This window comes from Hippopotamus amphibius, chromosome 2, assembly GCF_030028045.1.
Source record: "Hippopotamus amphibius kiboko isolate mHipAmp2 chromosome 2, mHipAmp2.hap2, whole genome shotgun sequence".
NCBI classification, from domain to species: Eukaryota; Metazoa; Chordata; class Mammalia; order Artiodactyla; family Hippopotamidae; genus Hippopotamus; species Hippopotamus amphibius.
Window position 1 is genome coordinate 43,614,450 of NC_080187.1, and position 22,928 is coordinate 43,637,377.

Here is a 22,928-nt window from a genome sequence, read left to right on the forward strand (position 1 = left end):
ATGCCCTTTGCTTTGGAGTGCTGTTGCCTTTCTGGACCTCTTCTCTTTAGTTTCCAATAGCAGTTCTATGGCCAGCCAGACAATTAGTTATGACCACCACAGCTAGTGTCTATGTGATACTTGATAGTTTGCAGTGGTTCTCAAACTTTCCCATGCATCAGAATCATCCAGAGGGCCTCTTAAAACAGAGACTGCTAATCAGTTTCTGATTCAAAAAGTTAGAGGTAGGGTCAAAGGATTTGCATTGTATCAAATTCCCAGGTGATGCCACTGGTGAGTGGACCACCTTTCGAGAACCACTTACCTACTGTATTGTAGCACAATAATAAGTTACATGAGGTGGTTGGAGCAGGATGTTCCCTACTAGAGACTACAGATTCAGCAGCTTATTCAGTGTCATAAGAAGAAGTAGAGTAAGATTAAAACCGTGTTTTTAGAGTGTATCCAGCAGGAGACCATCCTGTACATCCCCGTTTCTGCCCCACCTCTGCCCTCCAGGATGCGCAGAAGCCTCTAGAGAAAGAACCCTGTAAAACAGACGCAGTCATGGGGACTCTAACTGAGGATTATACCACTGGTGATCATTATCATGTCTCAGGGCACGAAGAGTTAGAACTCGTTTGTAATAAGTGAGCAAGGGCAGAAAGGCAGGGGTGGAAGGGTGACATTAGGCATACCTGTGAAGGTATGAGACATGCCTGCTGGGCAGAGTGGAGGAGGCCCCACAGCCAGTGTTTTATGCTTCAAGGAGATCCACGTGAACAGGCAGAAGGCAGAGCAGGTGGGACCAGTACGGACCCGGAGCAACAGGTGCTACAGAGCCAGGCGAAGCACAGCACTGGGGATCCATTGGGGAGCCGGTGATACTGCTTTCGAAGGGGACGTCTCACGGGGAGCTGTGATTCAGGGAGGCCCACCTGGAGTGAGACTTGGAAACAGGACTTCAGGGTGGCAAGATGGCTGGCAGGATAAAAACAGATTACCTGGGCAGGGACTAGGTACAGAAAACAACTATAGGGATCCATTTCCCAAGATTGGGGTGCCGACCAGAGCTATAGGGCTTCTCACTTGCTAGATCTGGCTGTCAGGGTCAGAGCAGAACTAGCAAGAGAGGTGGTTTCTTCAGTCCCGGCATGTTGGGCTTGTTAAAACCTTATTTAAGTCAAGATTAGTCTGACGACATGGGGCCCTTCCCTCTTATGGGATGAAGAGGAAGATAAAGATTGGGAACCAAACAGGCTTAATAACAAGGTTAAATTTATTAAATTCTATCTGCTTAAAACTCTCTGAAAGGAATAATTAGGTCATATGTAACCAAGATAGCCATTCACTAACTGAGTTCAGAAGTTTGTATATCTGTACACAATCAAGACTGTTTTAATAAATTATCAGCCATCTGCCTCCAGTTTTCAAGATAATTAGGTATATTTGTTGATTTGCATATTTATGTGCTGTATAATTTACATGTACACTACACCCCTGAAACCTATTTTGATCGAGCCTGTTAGGCAGTGGTATGTGCTGGTTAATTTGGGGGTTGACCATACAACATTTTGATTTCAATCTTGTTGAAAATTTTTAAAAAATCTTTTTACCTCTTTCCTACTAAATGTCGTATAATGAAAATAACAGTCCTTTTTCCACGTTAAAAAGAATTGAATAGAGTCCTCACTCTGATAATATAGGCAAGGCAGATATACAATAAATACTGGAAATTCGGGTGTGTGGGAGTGGAAGGGGGGCATGGTTACTGTTGTTCAAATTAAATCATTAATAGTAACTGTTCTTCTAGTGGTCTTACACCCTATCCTAAAAACAAACTATAGAAACTAATCCTGATTAGTTGAGGAGTTTCTGCTAAGACTTACGGCCTGAGTTTATTATGTGTTTGATTATAGTAAACTATAAACATAGAAGGGATAAGTTTTTCTGTCTTTTTTTCCATTTAATAACATTGTTTCAGGATTATGATCATCACCTGAAAACAGTCATTATACATAGCATGACATCCTCATTGTTCTGATGGGAGCTGCACAGTCTGCTTTTCCCTGGTCAGCTTTAGGTAGCCTCAAGGTTTACTCTAGAGGGAAAGATTGGGACTGGTCTTATTTTTATTATTATTATTATTATTATTTTTAATGGTAAGTCTTTTGTTTTTTAAGGAGACTTTTTATTTGTCTATTTTATTTATTTGGCTGTGTCGGGTCTTAGTTGGCGGCATGTGGGATCTTCGTTGCGACATGCAGGCTCTTCGTTGTAGAGCAGGGCTCTTTGTTGCAGTGCGTGGGCTCAGTTGCCCCATGGCATGTGGGATCTTAGTTCCCTGGCCAGGAATCGAACCCACATGCGCTGCATTGCAAGGCAGATTCTTAACCACTGGATCACCAGGAAAGTCTCTGGGACTGGGTTTTATCTAAGGAAAACAAAAAGAAGCATTACTTTATTTTTTTGGTGTGGGCCATTTTTAAAGTCTTTATTGAATTTGTTACAATATTGCTTCTGTTTTATGCTTTGGTTTTTTGGCCCCCAGGCACGTGGGATCTTAGCTCCCCCCGAGGCACGTGGGATCTTAGCTCCCTGACCAGGTATCGAACCCTCGCCCCCTGCATTGGAAGGCAAAGTCTTAACCACTGGACCATCAGGGAAGTCCCCAAGCATTACTGTATTATAAACCAGTCTGAAAACCAGTATATGAGGAAAGACCTCACTTGTGCACAAAGTGCAAACCAAAGGCAATTTTCAGTGATGGAAAGGAGATTAAAACTGCTTGCTTTTTTTTTTTTTTTAAAACAGGCTCATGCACAATTAGTTCGAGAAGTTGATGTGGAGAAGGTGTCTGCTTTTGAGAATCCATACGTAGATGCAATAAAGAGTTTATGGAACGATCCTGGAATCCAGGAATGCTATGACAGACGACGAGAATATCAGTTATCTGACTCCACCAAATAGTGAGTATTCCTCCAGGAGGCCCTCTGGATCTTTCTCTTTACATTCATGTGCAGGTGCTCTGCAGTGAGACCATCTGTGTTCTGTAATTTGTATATCGTATCTGATTCTAACTGCACATTTAGGAAGTATAGGTAGTAAACTTGTGCCAACCTCATAAATTTAAACTATATTGTAAGGCACTGGCATCTTGAGTCAGGGAGAGTATTTCTTTTACTGTTTTCTGTTTGAAAAACAAACTGGAGACTAGGAATCTGCTTTCACTAACCTGTCTCTTCCCAAAATTGTAAACCAGTGATTCTCAAACACGTGCTTCATTATGACTTGAAATCTTGTAATAATAATTTTTAATGCAAATTTCTGATCTTATTCATATGCTGGAAAACACCTACGCACACTAAGAACCGCAAACGAATACGTTTCATTCTGGCTTCTCAAACATCTGACTTCCTGGTTTCTAGTTTCCATATACAGAACCTTGACTGCTTTCTGGGAACCACTGTTATGTTGATGGATAAATTTGCCTTTGCATGAAAAGTGCGTGTGAGTCTAATTTTGCATGCATTCCAGAATAATTTTGTGAGCTGTCAATCAAAATCATGTGTCCTGAGAGAGATTTGCATCCCAGAGAGATTTGTTAGTTCTCTAGATTAGATCTTGCCTAACAGAAAGAAAGTACAGATTTGGCAATCATTGGATTAATGTAATCAATGCGGTCAGCCATCTAGATAATCAGGCGCCTGAAAAATGGATTTTTTTAGTAGTGTTTAGCCAGATTTCTGTCTACATTAATTATGTTAACCCAGCATTTGCCTCTTGTATTGGTTCTGGGCAGACAGAAGAACGGGTGGAAAATATTCAGCAACCTCAGGTCAGTTCTTATGCTGAAATGACCCTCTGGATAAGAGCAGGACCGTGGGGAAAAGAAGCAGCCCCACAGGCTGACTGGCATCACTCAGTAGTGCAGAGAAGATCCGAGAGCTGTTTGGCTCTGTGCTTGCAGTAGAGTGATTCATGCTTTTAATCCTAGTTCTAGGCATTTGTATAAGATAAGTTATGATTCAGGTCAGCCACAGAAATGTTGCCTGGTGCAAACAGTTCTTGTGTTCCTAAGGTATATCTGAATTATATCATTCTGAAATGTGACATGGAACACTCAGGAGCACCGAGTCTGTCGTGTTGAAGCTGATACCCACCACTGTGTGCCTCTGAAACGTGTGTTTCCTCATTCCCTACTTCCTTTGTCCTTCTTCCACACCTTCATGGAGGCTTCCACACTGCCTATCCTCAGCCTTCGTCTTCCGTGTCCGCCCCTTCCCTTCCTCCCTCCATCTCTCCTCCCCCCACCAAGTTCCTACTGTATAAGTTTCTGTTGAGTACAGAGATAAAAAAGCTGCATTCAGCTCTTACATGTTCCAAATTCTGCCCCCTCAACCTTTGGCCAGCTGTCTTCCTTTTACTTCCTGCCCCCCCACCCCCACCCCCCCGTCCTTCTGTTTCCTTTGCCATTTCAGATTTCACCCATCTCCCCATGTTGCTGTTGTGTTTTACCCCTTGTTCCTGTTCCTGCTCATCATGTCTTCCCCCATCTCCGGTTTACCCCTCCGCCCTCATCTCTGTTTCTCCTTTAACTCCTCTTCACTCCTCACTTTGTTAATGTGATGCCTCTCCTGGTCCTTACTGATGAAGAAATCCTCCGTTATAAAGTTATATTCACAGATAAATCTTCCACCTCTCATGTGTAACCCCTGTCTTTTTACTTTATCATAAATCCCGTCTCTCCCCCTCCTCACCTGTTCTATTCTTTACCTGTCACCTAGATGTGTTCTCCCTACAGAGGGGTCTTACAACTAGGGCATCAGAGCACCCGTGTCCACTAATGACATGTTTTATTACCAGGGTTAGGGCTCCCCGTTAGGAAATGGTTTGCCTCCTGCTCCTGGGATAGGCCCTCAGAGAGATTCCTGGTTGCCCTGAGGACACCTGGGTCAGCTACTGCAGTTGTGTTCTTGAGACAAAGCTCTACCACGTGTCTGGTGACATTCCTTCAGTGTAGACTTGTGCACTCCTGGACAAGTACCCATGAGTTGCTTTAGGGCAAAGAGCTACCCACGACCATTTCTCCAGGCTCCTGTTAGCACTGTGATGCTGAGAAAGCCACCATCTTAGAAATCTGTCGCACAGCCTGCATCTACCATAAAAACACGCCTGCTCTGTGGGCACGTCCCTCATGTTAGAGCTGAAGATGCGGGGGCACCTGGCACGGGCTGATCTCAACCCCTTCGGCTGATTATTCTTTAAACAGTCCTACTTTCCCCTGATGGGCATAGGGAGAACTCAATTATCTAAACTGTACACGTGGGTATATGTGTGTATGCACTTACGCCTATCTCTTTTTTAACCATTTCTTTATGCAGAAGTAATAAAGTGAATTATAACATGTACTTATACCCACATTTCAGTGTGCATCTTTTTTTAAAAATAGGACATTTTCTTACAGAATAAATAATACCATATTATACCTAAAAGTAATCCTCAGTCCTTTATATCATTCTACACCCAGTTCATATTCATATTTCCCAAATTTCTTCCAAAATATCCTTTAGAGTCCGTCGATTTTAGGACTACACATTGCATTTGGCTTTTATGTCCCTTAAGTCTCTTTTAATCTAGGAGAAACCTGCTTTGTATTCTGCTGGCATGTTGAAAAGACTGGCCTAGATTGGGCCTGGTTGCTGCCTCATAGCGTAATTTAACTTCCTCTTCTGTCTCTTGGGTTTTCTTCACGCTGGAAGTCACATTTAAAGCCTCGATTAGTTTCCAGTTAAACATTGTGAGTAGAATACACGTTAAGTGATGCTGTACACTGGTTTACCCACGTTTGGTAAGTTAAGGTTCACCACAGTGTGAGGGCACTGACCGCCTCCATTATAAAGTTATATTTTTTTCCTTCTGCCACCAGAAGCAATCTGTGTGGTATTACTTTGTCATTGTGTAATCTCCAATTCCCCATCATCTCCTCACCTGATTGTTTTAATTCCAATCAAAAAGTCTTATCTGGTTTAATAATTCCGTTAGGATTTGTAAAAGAATGATTTTCTACTTTTATCAGTTGGTCTGCATTGGCATTCTTCTGTGAAGCACAGGGTTTTCTCCTCCACCGGTGCTATTTGATTATCCTGAAATACATTTTCTACCAAAAGGTATATGTTTCGGTCTTTTTGTTACAGTAGTTTGTTACATAGACTAAATAGATGGTGACTGTATAACTTATCCAAACCAGGACATTTTGAGAAGGAAGGGATTACTGTTAATAATTACAGCAAAATAGCAGGCATAAACTGAGAATCTCCTGGTCAAGCAGGGACATTTGGTCACCTTAGGTAAATGAAACCTAGGGAAGTAGTGTTTTGTTTTTTTCCCTTTCGTTTTCTCTAGAAGACTCCTGTTTACTTTCAGGAAGTAGAACCAATCTGTTCCTGCCAGTTATGTAAGTTGTGTGTAGAAATCTGAGTTAGCTGGCCCCATGTTTCTGATCTCTTCCTAGGATGTTTCAGCACTTATGTTATAGATCAGGGCCCAAGTAGCCTGGCTGGCTTGCCTTTAATCCCATTGTGCCGGAAGGCCAAGTATTAGAATCACTTTATTCTTCCCCTCTTAGTCCCAGGCACTTTCCTTTATCTTAGCTGGGAAAACCTTCCCAGCACAAAGATAAGACCAGCGGCTTTTTGGATTTACCCATTTGCTGCTGTGTTCCACATGTTCCTCCAGTGTGGTCCAAGGAATGCCCGGTGAACTGCGGGGATAGTGCTGATGAGGATGTAGGTTACCTGTCTTGAGCATCACTGATTCCCAATACTGACTTCATTTTCACAGAGTAACTCAAAAAATTCCTCTTTCTGCATTCGAGATAGTTGTTACCCCTTTCCCTTTCTGACTTTTGTGTACCTTCCACTGGTGTATCTTTTAGTATTTCATCCTGCCTCCTTTACTTCAGGTGGGGTTTCTGTGTTGTTCTTTCTGTCTTTATAATTACAATTTAAAAACTTTGTTGATATTCTGGACCTAATTTCTAATACAGTATTATCACCTAACAAAAATCCTTCTGAATTTAAGACCAGCCTCCCTGAGTGTATTGACTGTCTCTCTTGTGGTTCTTCAATTTAGATTTAGGGGACATGCAGATATCCAGTCTCTAGCGGTGTGAGAATCCATGCCTGCCATGAACATCTGCTTAAAGTTTGCAGCTTAATAGCGGTTCTCTCCAGAACTCTGCTGATTGTAAGAGTCAGTGCAGGCCACTTGCCAGGAATACTGAGAATAGAGGCCAAGCATGCCTCTCTTCTTCTTTTCTGTCTGGTGAGCTCCTGTTTATCCTTCACAACCCAGTTGAGGAGTCACACCCTTTGAAAGTCTTGCCCAACCCCAGAGATAGTGAGTCATTCTGTCATGTATCTTAACACTTGTACAAATCTCTCTTGTCTCTGTTATCATGTTTACTGAAGTGTCTCTCTCTTCTGCCTGCAGTGCGTAACATTGACTGCTTACATTTGACCTTCACAAATGATTGTTCCGTGAAATAATAGATGGGTAACTTCCACTGTTTCAGTGACTGCGATGTTGGCATTATGTGTCTTTGACCATTGTAAACTATGAGGTTCCAGAGCTAAAGGCATTTAAGTCTTTTTTCCTGCTGTTTTTGAAGGTCTGGCATTTGGAAAGTTCTGTTATCAAAATAGCTGCCATTTGCTAAACACTTCCAGTATGTTAGATTCTGTGCTTAGTTGTTTATATGCAAAGTTGTAGATATTTCTTATTATCCCCATGAAACAAAAGAGGAAACAGCGTCTCAGAGAGGTTGAGTAACTTGTTCAAGGTAACACAGTTAGTAAGTGATAGGAGTAGAAACCAAAATTGGATTTGCTGCCTCCAGAGCTCAAGTTTTTAACCACTGTGAAGTCCAACCTCATAGAGGATGGATGGATGGATGGATGGATGGATGGATGGATGGATGGATGGGTGGATGGGTGGATGGGTGGATGGTTGAATGAGAGAGAGAGAGAATTGACAGTTGTTAGATATATAGATGATAGACTAATAGATAAATATCTACTAATAGACTAATAGATAAATCCATGAAAAGTAAAACTTATTTATTAATCTTCATTAATGCTGCCTATAGGTAGTTCCAATTTACTGGAAAATACATCCAGCAGGGTTTTGATTATCATCTAGACAATTTAGCCATGCTTAACAGTATTTCAGTTGTTCATGCAACATGGAAGATGTTCTAGTTCACAGATAATTGAGAAATATTATTTATTTTAGTCTACAGTCTTAACCCCTTTTCCTATACTCCATCCAGTAATTTTTTACTGGAGTCAAACTAGAGCCGATAAGAACGCTAAAATGATCTGAGCTCTCCTTTTTCTACTTTGATTAGCCAACTTGCTGATCGGTTGGCTCAAAGGATAGGCAGCACTGGTAGCAACAAGGAGATGGGGGATTCTAGACTATGGGTAAGCAGTTTGGGATAAGTTTGCAGCTGGCTTTAATTTGGCATATTCTTCCAGTTCTGTTTAATGAAAGACTAAAAAAGTATTCTAAGATGCTGGAGAGTTTTGTAGATTCCCTTATTACCTTTTTTGTTATTGATTAAAAAAAATCTGAGGGCTCAGAATATCTTTAGATAAAGAGCACAACAAACAGATGGTTGTAGGTTTACTTTTTTTTTTTTTTTTTGCTGGGGTTCACCACCTGCCTTAATATACTGAGACATCAGGTCAAATGAGCTCACTGCCTACAGTACCAAAAGCTCCCTGACATTAGCCAGAGAACACAAATCTCAATCAACTTGACATATAGTGAGGACAGGCCTCACACTGCAGGCTTTTGGCAAAAGACTGCTCTATCCATGTTCACCTTAAGAAACCAAGTAATCCCAATCTTGCTTTACTGAAGTGTCCTCCAAGGTTTTCAGTAGATCAGACACCTTCTTGAAGTTTCCACATGTTCCACAGCCCATAAATCCAAAGTACATGAAAATTGGCTTTTGAGCATACGTCACATTTGGAGTTTACTTCTAACTTCATGCTTAAATTTTTAATTTAGTTTAAAAATGCACAAGGAATTTGAATGCTGGATTTTAAATGCAAAATGAATTTTTCAGAGGTAGGATGGCATATCCACCTGATTTGGGGCTGAATCCTTGAAGAAGTACCTTGCTGAAGTAGTTTCTGACTCAGAAGCCAAATACTTGAACCTGAGCATGTGTTATCTTTAATTTTTGCAGCCATTCTAACTTTTCTCTTTATCTGACTATTAAAAAGAAGTGTAAGCCTACTGCAGGCTTTTGGAGGCAGACAAGACATTGTATGGTGAGACAGTTGGGTCCAAGTCCAGCCTTCAGTGGGATTGCATCTGCCATTTCTCACCTGTGGGACTTTGACCACATAAGCCTCACTTGCTTCAGACACTGGTATCTGTTCTGTAATCTCTAAACTCTCTTCTAAATTCTGAAATCCTTTGATTCTGTAACAGTGGAATGCCTTTATCTGAGAAACCATTATCCTATGCAGTCAAGTGAAAACCTGGTACCCCCCAGATTTACCTGGAAATGTAATGAACAGAGAGATTATTCTCTACATAGTTAAATTACTAAAAATGCTATCTTGAGCTCAGAAGAGGGTATTGATCTTAAATATGTTTGCTCTTTTTTAAAGAGTGAGCGATAACATGGAGTGGCCCTTTTTTCACCTGAGTGACGTATTTACTTCTGTTTTTGTTTTCTTTTCTCTAATGAGCCATATCTCCTAATAATCTTTTGCAAGAATAAAACATATGCTGTATTTGTCTTCCACGGTGAACTCTGATGATTCTAAGACTTGGTGTCTAGTATTCCTTGTTTAGAATGCTTGGAGCTGTTAGAGATGGTAAGACTTAACCATTCTGACCTTCCTTACAGAGATGTAGTAGGCAGGGGTTGCCTTGACACCTGTTTGTCATTCATTCACTCTGCTTGAAGGGCAGAGTGGGTGTGGGAGACATGCCTCACTGTCACTTTGCTGCTTGCTCATATTTTGGCAGGACGTTTGCACATTCAGTAGTTTGACCTCTTCTTTATAGTCCTTCCTACAATCTACTCAGGATGACGTTGTTTCCAGATGAAACTAGGGGCGATCTTACCATAGGAGAGGATTGGAAAATCTGTAGGCCAAACTCAGCATGCTGCCTGTCTTTATAAATTAAGTTTTAATGGAACATAGCCAAAGCTATGTGTTTACATACTGCCCGAAGCTGGTTTTGTGCCCAGTGGCAGAATTGAATCATTGTAACAGAGACTGAATGGCCCACAAAGCCTAAAGTACTATCTGATTTCAAACCCTGTCCCCGCAAAAAAAAAGAAAAAAAAAATTGCAAGCCCCTCCCATAGAAGAAGACTGAATATGAAAAGGCAGCTAGTACTCTGCTTCCACTTCCGCCATTTAGGTAGACCCTACCTTAGGCCTCGGATGCTCTGAATCAACCCAGAGATTCGTTTTTGAGAGAATGGACGGCCTGCTGTCCCTGAGCAGTACTCCATCAATAGCTCTTTGCACAGCAAATTTCAGATAGGAAGTGAGCATCAGAGAGCTCTCTCTAGATTGCATTCCCTGGCAGTACCTCTAAATGCCATGCAAAGGATGCCCAGTACTAAAGACGGCATAAATGACCAGAAATGTGGATTGAGTGGATTTGGCTCTGAGAGCAAGGACTGTGTTTCGTATGTCTTGGCTTTTGTCCCATTGTAGTGCCTGGTGCAGCTGCTTGAGGAGAGTATGGGATTTAACAGTCAGTGGAGCCAAAGGTAGGATTGACCGGCTTTTGAAGGGGGCCTAATAGAACTCGTACCTGACCAGGAGATAACCCCACCTCCAGTCTCAAGTGAGCCCAGGACACGTGCTTTCTCCATCAGCCCGTTCCGCTGTTTTGACTCTGCACCTGCCAAGCCCTCTTTGAACTCTGATGGGCTGACCCGGATGTTGTTCTTCGTTCACACAGTGGCTTCTTGGTTTAAAGAACATTGGTCTATAATTAGTGTAATTGGTTTACTATGACCGGCTCCTCAGACCTGATCATCCTTGTTAAAATGAAAGTTCTGAGCCTACAGAACTGACATCCCAGTTAAGGAGACGTGGCCGTGAGAGACCTGCGCTAGTCAGGTCCCTTTTGCTCATGGCTGACTCTTGGCTACCATCCCTGGAAGCTCTCTTCTGAGCCACATCTTTTCTGTGCTGTAAAGTGGTAATTTTATAGCATGCTTGTCTCCATTGCTAGAGCACAAGCTCCTTGAGGACAGGACCACATCTTTTTTTTTTTTTTTTTTCCCTTTGTGGTTCCCACCCAGTGCTATGCACAGTGCCTGGCTTTCAGTACAGGCTTTGAGAGAAAGTCATTGAGTGAATGAGTGAGTAATATAACAGAAGAATAAGTAAATTATGTTTCTTTGCTCACTTCTTCCCATTTCTCTTCTGTCCCCTCCTCTGCCTGTTCTAGTCCCATCCGGTCTGTTCGGTGTAACTCATCCCCCGCTTTTCTACACAGTTCTCTAGTGACTGCAGTTCATAATCAGCTCTCCCTTCTTAATGCATTCATAGTTAGCACCTCACAATTTGGCACTTAATTATTTCTTAATTGATTCATCTGCACTGTCTTTGCTTCCCAGGTAGCCTGATGTCCCTAAAGGCAAAGCGTATATATATATATATGTGTGTGTGTGTGTGTGCGTGTATATACATATATATATATTAAGTATTTTGTACCAGCCCCCTGTGTCAACCCCCCTCCCTCTCCAGCACACACACTGATTTGAATGTAACATATAACAGATTTTCAATAAATGTGTAAATTAACTGAATTAAGCACTGTCCTTACAGTTCAAGAGGGGCAGACTAGAATAAAAAGTAGCCTTCGGACCCTTCTGATACATTTTAGAAGTATAAAAATTGTGTCCAAATTAGTCAACAGCTTTGAAAGCTACCATATAAAAGATGAATAAATTGACAAAGCCAAACAGGCAAGTTGAAAAAGGCCTCTTCCTCCCTTCCTTTCTCTTTCTCTATCTCTGTCGCTTTCACTCTCTTCTGTTGTTGTTTTTGTTGGTGTTGTTTAATATTTTAAATTTTATTGGAGTATAGTTGATCTACAATGTTGTGTTAGTTTCAGATGCACAGCAAAGCGATTCAGTTGAACATATACATATATTCATTCTTTTTTAGATTCTTTTCTCATCTAGGTTATCACAGAATATCGAGCAGAGTTTCCTGTGCTATACAGTAGGCCCTTGCTGGTTATCTATCTCATATATAGTAGTGTGTGTATGTTCATCCCAAGCTCCTGATTTATCCCTCCCCCCTGTTGTTGTTTTGTTTTTGCTCTTAATTACAAGGATAATTTGTTTTTTCAGGCAATAGACTTGGGAATCTTTTGCTCTGACCCACGCCTCACCTTGGCCATGGAGTCTGCCTGTCACACACATAGCCGCCCAGCTCCTTCCCCACTTGACACTAGTGGTCTCTTTACGTTAGACATTCAGGTCAATTATCCATATATAAGATACTGAAATTATTTACTAAATGCAGTGATATAGGATCTTATTATGAGCTATTCAATTTATTTTCAAAAAGGTCTGATTTCCTGGGTTGGTTTACTTTTTTGGCAAAGGGCAATTGAAATGCATGATTTCTTCTGTTTAATCTCACAGAATATTATCCCTTGAGTAGCTTTCATAAACTGTGAGAGTGTAGCCCCCCTCTCCGCTACCACTAGGTGATCTTATTTTAAACCTGAAATTTTGTATTGAAAACAAATAATTTCTTATGAACAAATTCTCTGTTGTAAATGCTGCACCTCTTTGAACTTTCATCATGGTGCGCCAGGTGTTAAAGAGGAAAAAGGAAAGTTGATTTGCCATCCACAAAAAGCTCTTGAGATGAAAGTGCTTGTGTAATGAGTAATCAGAAATCCCGTGCAGCTAACCTGCCTAACCAGATTACCAGCCAGCTTCATTTCAGCAGCAGGATCTACCAGAGGAGGAAGGGATTTAGGTGGGTCCTGGCATAGAAACCTGTACTTGACTCTCCCCTCAGGACAGCAGTTTTGCAGAAATGTTACTTTCACTTTTTTTTTTTTAAGTTCACTTTGACAGTTTCTTTTACTTTTTTCCTTGGAATCCTTGTGGTCACATAGCAACTGCACAGTAACCATATGTTTCTAATTTCTCCTTAGCTTCCACTGCAGTTGACAGTGTCAAATAAGATCTCAGGCATGATCTAGCTTTCAAGTCCCTCAAGACTGTTCCTCTTACAATGAGGTCTTCTTAATTTTTTTAATGAAGTCGACCTAGTTTTTCTAACCTTCTTTTCAATAATTAAAAATGTGAAATTCTACCAGAGTCACTTTCTGTGCCAGAACTTCATCTTAATATCTGACTTGAACTTCAACTCTCTTAAATTGATAAATACAGCCTCTAGATAAGATACTTTTAACACAGCAGTTGAAGAACCCCAACACACACCTCATAGTAGGTGTCACATTAAATGCTGCAAGGTTGCTATATTCAGTTATTGGTTGGATTTAGAACAAATGTCAGAGATTTCTTTTTCCACTTACCACCCACGGGCACTCCCCCCCCCCCTTTTGGTATAATTGCTAAGGTTTGTATGCCTAATGCGTGTATTAATTTTTTTTAACTCCAGCTGTAATATGATACAGTTTACTTGCTGAATCATCTCTAAATTTTATTCATGTTTCCCCCATTAAAGAAAAAACCCACTTGAATTTCTAATTTCTATGCTATTCTTGGTGTAGATTTCAATTACCCTTCCAGTCATAGGTAGTAGGGCTTTTTCTTCTTCCTTTTAAAAAGATCTAAAAAAAATAAGTTCTCATTACATGTCAAATTTGAGCATAAATTAAATTTGAAGGTCAGCTCAAAACTCTTCTTGACAAACTATTGTCAAAAGCTAAGAAAATTGGAATCTCTTTTTAAAACATTCAAAAGAGAAATGCCATGTTTAATTTGATTAGAGCATATTGTTTTAGTGACATGCAAGCTTATCGCATATATTTTTAATCATTTAAAGTAATGGATTCTATCCCATTTCTGAATTTCTTATTTTTTCTGCAGCCAGAGATGATACTGAAGTTAAATATAAAAAGAATTTAGCAGTTACAAGGTGTAATTATAAACAAATGGGCATGATTTCCTTAAGTCTTTCTTATAAATCAGCCATGCTAGAGAAGGATGTTTTGTGGATAATCACCAAGGATTAGAGACAGTTCAAACAAGTTCCCAGAAGATGCCTCTTTCCAAAATATGCACGCATTCATTCCTGCCCTAATAAACTTCCCTGTTGCTCCTCTTCACATAACCCCTTTTTTCCTACAAGTTGGTAGACTCCTTGCAGGCAGGGATCATATCCTGGGAGTTTCATTTCCTTAACGCTTACCAGAATGTCATGATCAAGATGGTTGTTGAATTTCAGATGACCCTGCATTTTTTTCATGGTAGGAAAGGAACTATGAAAATTTTACTAGAGTCTTTTTGTTGCCTTGCTTTTCACTGAAAACCAGCAGAAACCTGTTTCTTCCATTAAAGATATTGTGTCACAATCGTTTGTTAACAAGGGACCACTCCCTTTGTTTTCCTTGTATTAGAATGAATTCCAAGGCCTGAAAGCTTGATACCGATAGGCATAAAACGGATGTACAAATTATATCATTTTGTGGCCAGGACCTAAAGAAGAGCCAGAAGCACATCTACTAAATGAAGTTAAATGGATACTGCCTTTCCTTTCTGTGTTGTCTTTATATGCATCAGAGGCATTTTAATTCAGAATTTAGCTCTTACATAATGCAGGCCAGTAATAGCCCAGAGAGGTAGTTATGTAAAGATGGGTACCTAAAAACCCCCAAACTCTTTTGTTTTCTCCCAGAAGGTGTAACCTGCCTTTCTAACCACTACAGCATTTTCCATAAAATAGTTTTAATTTGGGTCACATGTTGAGCATCTGCTGTGTTCCAGGTCCTCGGTTGAGTGTTGGTGACTAGCTCATGCACAAAGGGAGTCATGGTCCTTGACCGCACAGAGTGTGAGAGCCCTAACTGGGCAAACGTCTGTGGGAAAATGTTGAGGGCTTTTCTTGTTTTAATCAATTATGAAGTTATCAATTATTGAATGTCTCAAAGCAATGACAAGTCATTAAATTCCCGTGAATGGATTGGAGTAAGATGAGTTTAACTGACTAAACCTCCCATTTTCTAGCACAGTCCTAAGTATGTCTTCACTTCTAGACAGTTAAATAAGTCCCATGTGTACCATGGAGCTTTCTCTCTCTGACATCAGCAGAGAGCTCCTGCCAGCCACTTGTTACACATACATCGCCTTGGAAATGTACCTTGTGCCTGTCACCATAGCAACACCCTGAGAATGACCTCAGCAGCCACTCAGAATCATTCCTACAAAACAAATTATAGCTATAATTAACTCTCTGAATTTACTCTGCAATATAAATTTGTTCAGACCTCAGTGTTTCTTTGTTAAAGCTTAAATGAATGGGATAATCCAACATGAACCCATCCCCCCCATATTCCACCAGAGGCTTTCCCCCAAATATGAGGTGCTTCAGCAGAAAGTAACATTCAGTTAAGAGATTATTTCATCATTACCTCTTCTCAGAATGTGACAGAATCAACAAATGACCATGTGCTAGTCTTATCGTGCTAGGGAGTAAAGTGGCTTTTTTCCCTAAGCAAATGTGAAATGCAGAAAACACTGTCTCTCTCCAAGTCCTGAAGCCCAGAGTGAGAGGCCACGTGGGGTTGGTGCCTGATGCAGGCAGATGCTGCCCACACCGGCCTCTCCTTGGCACTGGAAGATGCTGGTCTAGGTGCCCTGCACGTTTTGGTTGTTTCTCAAATTATCTGCAACAGGCCTTCAGCTTTGGTATAGCTTTTGAGCCGCCCAGAGCGTCCTGTAGGAGAAAATAGTTTGTATGTCTTTTGTTTGCTTGGGGTTGGGGGGAGCAGTGCGGGGGCTTGTTGTTGTTCTGTTTTATTTTCCTAGTCTTGTTTTGGGGTGTTCTGGGTTTCATTTGGTTTGGTTCCGGTTCTGGATATCGTATGTTTCAACTAGCAGACCTTGATCCAAGTTCCTTTCCATTCTTTTCTTTTATTAAAGTAGATCAGTTGAACTTTTTTTTACTACAAGTGAAGTAGACCTTTCTCTCCACCGTCTAACTGAAGCAAAACAACAGGAATGTCAAGCAAGAAGTGCGGTTCGCTTTCCAGTTAATCAGAAATGTATGAGGCCCTTTAATGGCCAGTTCCTTGCCTTGAAATGTGTTGAAAGCTGGGCAATGAACAGCCGAAACAGAGCCTAGCAAGCAGCCAGTGCCCAGTGTAGGTTCATTGTTATGTTTCTGTTGTTACTCTCTGAACTATGCTTACATTGAAAAGGAGCAAAAGAAAGATGAAGGGGGAAAATATTCTTACAAGTGTGAATGCTTCAGATATTCAGCTAATATCTCAGTAGTGCCCAGGGTTCACAGAGAGACACCACTGACAGTGTTTTTAGGGCAGCCTCTAAACTCGTGTCAGTGGCTTTCAGTCACAGGTGTGTATCTGATTCTGTCCTACTCCGTTGGGTTTTTCCCAGAGCTCAGTCCACCCTTTTGAATTGGAGAGGGGCTGGCAAGGTTCTCACATACAGTGTGACAGGAAATCTCCCACTTCATGTGCTGGTTCTTTAAATTCTCCTGTGCAGGCACACATGTTTAAAAATGAAGTGGCGACAAGTAGTCTGTTGAGTTCATCCTCAAGAAACAAAGCCACGATTTCTTTTCCCACAAGAACATATCAGCCCCTTGTGTACAAGACTTAGCCACCTTCTGTTCTGACCTCTGTGGATTGGCTGAAGTGAATAGAAATGGTTTACTGGGCATCCTATTTCCAAACAAGGTTGCCAATGTGAATTGGAAGTTTTCTGATTTCTCTAAATTAAATTTTTGTATATAGTAGTTAAATGATGATCTTGCAGATTTTAAAATGTACGTTCATTTCGAGTTTCTCAAATCAACGACGTGATAAATCAGAAAACTCCATCTCTTTAGCATAACCAGTTGATTTTGCCTGTATGGAGTGATGAGCTGGTTTATCTGTAGAAAGATACAGGCCAGCACCCAGAACATAGGCTCGTTAACCCCATCAGGCCACACCAAGACCGTGCCAAGGTATTCACTAAAATTTGGAGTACACTCCATTTTTACATTTTCTTCCTGCCTTTCAAGCCCATATTCTCCCAGACTCTCCCTCTTTTTGTCCCCCTGCCACTTTTATAATAATTAAAGGTATCAGGCTGGTTCCTATCAGTCAGTAGAGAGCTAATTGCCATCTAGAGAATCCCTGATGTGTTTGGGATAAGGCCTCTAGAATACTAATTAGGTGCTTTGTATTAGGAATTTCCAGACTAATAGTGTCCTTTTTTGTCTTAAAGAATTGATACAGCTTCAAAAAGCAGTAATTTATTTCTTCGTTAAAGTCAGACTTTGCTATTTTATGCCCATGAATCTTAGAGACTTATGTTTTTTTCAATCTCAGTTTCGAATTTAACAGTATCATTGGTATGGAAACACCACTAGTAAGAAGGATATTTAAATAATGCTAAAACTAGATCTCAGCATAGGAAAGCATCCATCCATTCAGCAAATAATCTTTAAGTGCTTTTTGCCAGGCACTCTTTTAGGTACGAAGGCAGGAATAAGAGAGGATGAGACAAAGTCTTTATCCTTGGTGGGTCATGTCACCTGCGTGCTGGTGCTCCTGCTGAGTTATGCTCCACACCAGACGTTCCCTGTTACGTGTCTCAGAACTCACTGTCTCTTGTTTGTGGGCATAAAGGTGTTGAGGAGCTAATCTCTTCCCAGTCTATAATGGTTCTACCTTTTCTTTAAATCTTGATTCACACATTAGTTACTGTCTGTATATAGTTTGTAGTCGTATGCTTTGGAATGGTGTTTGTGCTCCATCCCTTCCAGGGCCAAAGGAAACATAGTGACTCTTTGAAATCATGAGGATGCCAGTCATTTTTACCTGTTTGTCATCAATTATATCAAAGTATGTCATTCTCAAAGCTGTAAATTATTTTTGTAATTTGAGAGAAAGTGAATGGGATATAACATTTTTGAAATGACAAAATTATACTGATGGAGAACATATGTGTGGTTGCCAGGGGTTAGGATTGTGATGGGTAACACAAAGAAGTTTCCTTTTGATAAGAGAACAATTCTATATCCTGATTGTGGTGGTGATTGCACGAATCTCTACATGTAATAACATTTCATAGAAGTATACACACCCCCCAAAAATGTGTGTGTGTGTGTGTGTAAAAATGGTGAAATCTAAATAAGGTCTGTAGTTAATAGTTTTGGATCAATGTCAAATTCCTGGTTTTGATAATGTACTATGGTCACATAAGATGTTATCAATGGGAAAAAGTAAGTGAAAGGCACAGAGGAATTCTCTGTAATATTTTTTGCAGCTTCTTGTGAGTCTATAATTATTTCACAATAAAAAGCTTTTTTAATGGAAAAGTGTCATATAAGCAGATAAATTTAAAGTTTAGGTGTGATGCAGATGTAGAGAACAAACATATGGACACCAAGTGGGGAAAGCGGGGAGAGTTGGGGGCGAATGAATTGGGAGATTGGGATACCAAATTGTGCACTCTAAATATATACAGTTTATTGTATGTTAACTGTATCTCAATAAAAGTTCTTAAAAAAAAAAAAGTTTAGGTGTGGTGACTATCCACTGGGAATATCCGGCCTTAGATATTGTTGCCTCAGTAACTAGAAGTCTCGTGGCTTCACATTAATTGTGAATGACTTAGGCTTTGGACATGAGTTTAGGACATGGTATGCTGCTGTCTTATAAGGAAATACATTCCAGGAAAAGGCTCTGATGTTCTGTAAAAAGGCAAAAAAATGCATCCTGACCTTATGTGTAGCTCTGTTGCCTGTTTATTTATACAAATAACATTTGTATAAATAATTCAGAAACTATTTGCTTTAAACTCCTGCTTACCCACCAGACTTGCTAAACAAATAGAAAATAGGAGACTCATTTAATTCTTTTCTTCTCCCCCTTTACTTTCTGTCTGGATTCTAGTTGATAGTAAGAGAAGAAATGAGAAATACAGTGAACCAGGTCATCCATAGATGGACAGTCTTGCTCTGACTAACAGAAGGCTGACTGTATCTTTCGCTTCCCATGCTTCTCTACCACTTGCTAATATTTTTCTTTCCTCTCTCCACTTCTCTCTTATGATTCATTGCCGCCCTTCCTTTCCCATCGGCATGCCTGGTGTGGTGGTGTCACTGACGTTCTCATTGTGTCTTCCCTTCTCCAGCTATCTTAATGACTTGGACCGCGTTGCCGACCCTGCCTACCTGCCTACGCAGCAAGATGTGCTCAGAGTTCGAGTCCCCACCACAGGGATCATCGAATACCCCTTTGACTTACAAAGTGTCATTTTCAGGTAGTAACTGAGTCCATAAAGTCCATTTCCCAGCTCTTATGGCTTGAGCACATTTTGTGAACTCTATGAATATGGAAATCATGTGTAGACTTTAAAACAATATCACCTTTATACCAATTGCTGTCATTAGAGACACATGAAATAATGTGTCCCTGAAAGAGGAAACAGAGGAAAGATGTATGAGCAGGTTTCTTATTTCAGATTAAATCACTGAGAAATCAGTGAAATCTTAGTTTGCTGGTGGTTAAAAGTTACTCAAACATGAGTCCTGAATAACATTTGTTGGGAATCATTTTAACAATGAGGTCAGTGTTTGTACATTGTAAAAACTGTATTTTTACACGTAAAAAATGTAAAACACGTACATGTAAAAAATGTTTTTTTACATTTGTATAAGATATAAATGATCTTATAAACCCATTAATAAAAGAAGTTATAGGTTGTCAGAAGCTTTCATATTGTTTCCTCCAGGTCCTCTGGTACCAATGTAGAATTTTTCAGTAGCAATAAAAATATGAGACGTTTTGTATTCCTAAAATAAGTTGCCTGAAAAATTTAAAAATACATGATTTTGAAAATGGATTGATTAACCTAGTCTAAATTTACACAGGAAAATAGAATGGAATTTATTGCTTTCTCCCTCACCGCTGCTATTCTTTCTGGGTAATGCTTCAGCAGAAGTAGTCTAATTTTTTTCAAGATGAGAAAAAGTAAACAAGACTGATGTACTTTCATTTCATCTCATATTACACAATCACTCAGATGTACTTTTAGTTAGAATACAAACCACATGGTGCGTGGAGAAGTGAGGCCATGTGAGTATGTCTTTGGGTATAGAGAGATGAGTTCCTTGGGAGAGCCATCCCATTTAAGACAACTGTGCACAATACAGGGCTGTGAAGTGGGAGTTAATGTAACTCCTGTGGCGTAAGTCTGCCATGTGACCCTGAGGAGCAGGCCCTCCATCATTCCCTGCAAAGCACTGTGCGTTTTATTCTAATCAGTCTCTGCACCTGTGGTTGCAGCTGGCTGCCTTACGCTTTTCTAATAGACATATCCATAAAGAGGGTGACACTTAGGAAATAATTTCTGAGCCTCATTTTTTTCATCAATAAAATGGTTACATTAGATGATCATCAAGGTTCCTTATAGCTCCAGCATTCTGGATTTAAGTTTTGAGTCCACTGCATTTAGAGATCTTTAATTTGAGACACCAAATTTCCTTCTGCTTATAATCATGTTAGAATATTTTCAGAAAACATAGAGCATTTCATGAAGATTTTCATCTCCTCTTTGCTTTATGATTAGTGAAATCTGAAACCAGGTTACTATTACATCTTAGGGGTTTTTTCTACATTTTGTGCATTAGCTTTTAAAGGACATTCTTTGGCACTCCAGTAAGAGTAATGATGTAAAAGAATAATTTCTTGCTACCATCAAAAGTATCTTATAGGGTTTAGCATGACAGGATTTCGTGGAATGAGGATTTCCTATAAATGAGCATATGATTGACTCAACATCAGGGAAAAGGTAGCATTTTGATATTTCTAAAGACCTAAGAATTCTAGTTTTGATGTCTGTAGTTCATAGGGCTCCCTCGTTCCATTGTTTTGCCCCTCAGATATCTCTTTCATAGGAAACTTTTCAAAGCAGTCACTGGAAAATCCTTGATTTCTTAGTTTAGGTTTGATGCTTAGAGGCAGGAAAACACCAGGAACAACTGCAGTTTTCAACAAACACTTAAAGAGCCCTACTCTCAAATGTTTACACTTAAAGCTCTCATTTTCTGAAAATATTTTATCTTGTAAATGTTATGCACATTTTAGTCAAGTTATGGATGCAACAATCTGAAGAAACTTGGATTCATTACCAAGTTCTGCTGGATATTTTCATCTATGCATTAGCACTCAAATTAATTGATGCCAGTGTGGGTTCCTGAGCAATCACTTAGCACAGAATTGACGTGTAAAAACAAATCCTTGAAATAGTTCAAATGGTGGCCTCTTACAGCATCTTGATGTTCTGTACACATCATTTCGCTTGCAGTTTAGCAAGTTGATTTGTGCATAAGGCGAATTGCACCACGTTCCCCAACGTGACTGGACTGTCCCAAATTATTGTCAACATTGGAAGGAAAAAACAGCCCCCAAAGCTTCCCCTCCTGATGAAGATCATGGCGTTGTGTTTGCATTTAGTTGAAGCATGGCACACCCATGTTGAAATGTACAGCATCTTATATCTTTTAAATGCATTTGCAGTCATTTCTAGCTTCCTTGAGAAATACATGAGGATCTTCACTCTCATCTGATAGGAAAAGAAACTGAAGTCAGTATTTGCCATTAGAGCTGAACATAAGTAAAATTCATTTTGTTTCTCACTCTTCTGTGCTTGGTTAAGTAAAACACCCTTTTGCTTAGCTTGGCACAGGATTTTTTTTTTTTTTTCACAAAGTTATAATTTTCATACAATATCAGGTAACTTTCTAATCACTGCAATGATTTATTACCCAGAATGTCTTGACGTTGATTGTTAGATAGCAGAAAATTAGTAGATGTTCAATAATTATTAATTGAGTAGACTTTGATGACCATTCTCTTTAGAGAGATTTCCTAAGTTTGTAAGTAAAGCTATATTTATGTGGATAGTTTTCTTTATGTGCTATTAATGTGAATATTATTAACCTTGCAGAATGGTCGATGTAGGGGGCCAAAGGTCAGAGAGAAGAAAATGGATACACTGCTTTGAAAATGTCACCTCTATCATGTTTCTAGTAGCACTTAGTGAATATGATCAAGTTCTCGTGGAGTCAGACAATGAGGTGAGTGCTCTGTGGACCAGCAATGAATTTTTATTTTAACATCTGATACAAATAAATGATAGGGTATGGGGTCAGGTACCTGAAGTGAGGTAAACTGACTTCATTGCTTTCTTGACTACTGATTTGGGAGTTTTTTTAAATAACCAAAAATAACCCTATGGTACCACGTGGTATACTCAGAAAATGAGATGTTGGAGCAGGTCTGTGTGTTCAGATCTAATTAGACCCTATTTGATACTTTCAACACTTTGCAGAAGCTTTGAAAATGCAAATAACAAGGAAATCCGTAGGCTAATCATCACATTATTTTATAGCCTTCTTCCCACAGGATGGAGTTGGGAGTAATGGAGTGAATCAGCCTGTTTTGTTTTGTTTTCATTTTGTTTAAATCGTTGTTTGTGTGAGGGGTGGGTCCCAAAGAGTACTCAAAACCTCTCTTGGCAAATGTTGAGTGACTTTGCAGCTGGGCTCTAAATCAGTTTGTTCTGGAGCCAAGAAGTATCCTAGTGATGTGGCCTTTATGCTCTTATAGAATTCTACAGGCTAATGCATAACTTTGTCTCTACTAAGCACTGAGTGATTGAAGAA

General features: G+C 39.9%; 1 protein-coding gene across 1 annotated transcript in view; it reads left to right on the forward strand.

The window, feature by feature from the left end:
• Positions 1-22,928, forward strand: part of LOC130844974 (guanine nucleotide-binding protein G(q) subunit alpha) — a 280,960-nt gene that overhangs the window by 188,479 nt on the left and 69,553 nt on the right. Inside the window, exons 3-5 of the mRNA XM_057721434.1 lie at positions 2,794-2,948; positions 19,394-19,522; positions 22,211-22,340. Coding sequence (XP_057577417.1) covers positions 2,794-2,948; positions 19,394-19,522; positions 22,211-22,340 — 414 coding nt within the window. The remainder of the gene's footprint in view (positions 1-2,793; positions 2,949-19,393; positions 19,523-22,210; positions 22,341-22,928) is intronic.